This window comes from Triticum dicoccoides, chromosome 3B (genome assembly GCF_002162155.2).
Source record: "Triticum dicoccoides isolate Atlit2015 ecotype Zavitan chromosome 3B, WEW_v2.0, whole genome shotgun sequence".
In the NCBI taxonomy this organism is placed as follows: Eukaryota; Viridiplantae; Streptophyta; class Magnoliopsida; order Poales; family Poaceae; genus Triticum; species Triticum dicoccoides.
This window is the reverse complement of record NC_041385.1, coordinates 580,530,503-580,532,943: the sequence shown is the minus strand read 5'-3', so window position 1 is coordinate 580,532,943 and position 2,441 is coordinate 580,530,503. Positions and strand designations below refer to the sequence as shown.

Genomic DNA, 2,441 nt, shown 5'->3' with positions numbered 1-2,441 from the left:
CTAGTTGTCTTTCCCCCTGCCTCCTCCGCCATCCGCTCCGCCTCCAACGGAGAAGGGAGATCGCCGGTCAGTTGTGAGGGCTGCGCCGTCGCCTCCCTCGTTAACCACCGTATCCTCTCTCATCCCCGAGCTCGAACCCTAACCCTAGCAGCGGTAGACAATCGCCATGCAATCGCCTTAGAGTCTTCATGCGTGGTGGACCCCGACCTACAACCCCCTCTCGCAGGCATGTTTACACGTGACTTTCTATGCAAAATAGGCTTTATGTAGGTATAAAAATGACGTGCTAACATTTTGTATTTGTAAGGCGTCGTATCAAGATTCGGCTTTACCCGTGGTATTTTATAAGCCGACGCCGAAGATTGCCACTTCCGCCTTCACTACTACTCGTACACCGTAGACAAATTCAGTCCCCACGCCCCTCTACCCGTCTACCGTCCTCGCCCACATCCTCGAAGTAGTACCCCGCAGCGAACGAAGCCTTTCCAAACCCAACCACCAGCACTACACACTACCCGCGGCACTGCCACTAACTGATTTCAACCGCCACATCGACCGCCGGAGGCCGGAGACGGCCGCCCAGTGAGCCGGCGGCAGCTGGAGAGATGGGCTGTTGCTTCAGCAAGAAGCGCATGAAGCATCCTGACGGCTATGCTGCCGTCCCTCGCCGCTACAAGCCGGAGGACCGCGACCCCCCGCCCCCGCCGTCGCCGGAGGAGGAGAAGGTCAAGGAGGTGCTCTCGGAGACGCCGAGCACCAAGGTGGCGGCCGAGCCTAAGCCCGTCGCCAATGTGGTGGCTGTGGAGGAGCAAGAAGTGCTGAAGGTGAAGGCTAGTGTCGACCCCGTCCCGGCGGTGAGCGATCTAGGGAGCTGCCTGTCGATGGCCACCGACGAGAGGTCCGAGGCGGCGTCCGAGTCGTCCGTCGCGACCAGCTCGCTGGCGGGGCCGGACCGGTCACCTGGGAAGCCAGCCAGGAAGCGCGCTGTCTCCGGCGAGCTGGGGTTAGTCCGGCGCGACCGCGCTGTCACCGCCGCCTATGGCGTCCGGTCCCGCAGCTGCCGGGGCTCGCCGTCCCCTCCCCCACGGCGGGAGCCACGGGAGCGATCCGTGCGGAGGTCGCCGTCGCCCGCGGCGAAGCGGGCGTCGCCGGAGCAGCATCGGGCCGCGAGCCCGGTCGCGTCCCTGCAGCGTAAGCCGCCCGTCCCGAGCAGGCCGTGCAGCCGCGCCTCGCCGCGGCGGGCGCGGGAGGCGCCTCCTCCGCTGTCCCCGCCCCCGCAGCCGGAAGACGACGCCGTCACGACGGCAGGCGAGGAAAGCGTCGCGGAGGCCAATGCCGGTGCCGACGGCGACGGCGAGGGAAAGGAGTCGCTGGAGAAGCCGCTGGTGTCCATGGAGTGCTTCATCTTCCTTTGATGCTGGTCCGATTTCCCGCTATCCTCCTTCGAATGTCTCCACTAATCCCTGTTTAGGTGTGGCGTGCTGATTAACCTGGGCTAGCAGCAGTAAAAAAAAGTGTAGCAGGTTCACGGTGATGTAACGCTGCCGCCATCTTCCCGCGAAATGCTGGTGTCTTTTGGCTTACGCGTTGGGTGGGGTCGTCTTCCTTGGCTGGCTCTTTTGGGTCATCCTCGTTGTATTTTGCCGATCTGTTTTACCAAATCGTGGAGCCCTTGCTTCTGATCCTGTATGCATGCATACGGTATCCATTAGTAATTATGTAGTGCCGTTTTCTTTGGGTTGCTAGATCCTTATCTTTAATCAGTTCTTGAGAATGCAGGCAAGTTGACAGACGATTAAGTTGCGTTGGTGACCCATGCTGTCTCGAACATTGCAAATCGCACTTTGGTAGTGGTCCAGTGCTCAGTTCTGAAGCTGAGATGACCTCGGTTGTTGAACAAGTGCGTCAGGCTTGAGAGGTCAGACATCGGATGCTTTCCATTTCGCCCGGCCCCCATGAGTGCTGCCACACCACGCCACGGTGGGGTGCCATCGAATCGAACGAGAGGAACATCCACGCAGCTTTTCTGGTCTAATCAGAAAGAATCAGATCCGCAAAGCGCTCATCAACCTAGGCAAAAAAAACAGATCTCCGCATTGCATCCGATGGGGTGACGATGCCCCCGCGGTGTGTTAAAAAATAGAGACGACGACGACGCGCGCGCGCTGTGAGATCACGAGATCCCGCCTTGTTTTCTTCCGCTGCGCCGTCCACTGGCCATTTTGGCTTGCAAGTAAAGAAGACCCGCAGAATTGACGTGTCGGCGCAGGCTCGCCCCTCGCCTGTGGGCTGTGGCCTCTCCGCTGGCGCTGCGCTCTGTCTCTGCTGCACACTGTTTGACCACGTGCCTGCTGCTGTCAGCCACGGCTGCGTCGGACTGTTGGTTCGCGTCTCGGCGTCCAGCTGCAGTGCTTCGGTCGATCCACGCCAAAGGCCGCATC

At 60.5% G+C, this 2,441-nt stretch overlaps 1 protein-coding gene across 1 annotated transcript; it reads left to right on the top strand.

The window, feature by feature from the left end:
• The first annotated feature begins 392 nt into the window (after positions 1–392).
• On the top strand, positions 393–1,733 carry LOC119281597 (serine/arginine repetitive matrix protein 1-like). Its single transcript, XM_037562084.1, has one exon. It carries the CDS (start codon positions 606–608, stop codon positions 1,413–1,415), a length of 810 nt encoding a protein of 269 aa, XP_037417981.1. The 5' UTR covers positions 393–605; the 3' UTR covers positions 1,416–1,733.
• The last annotated feature ends 708 nt before the right edge of the window (positions 1,734–2,441 follow it).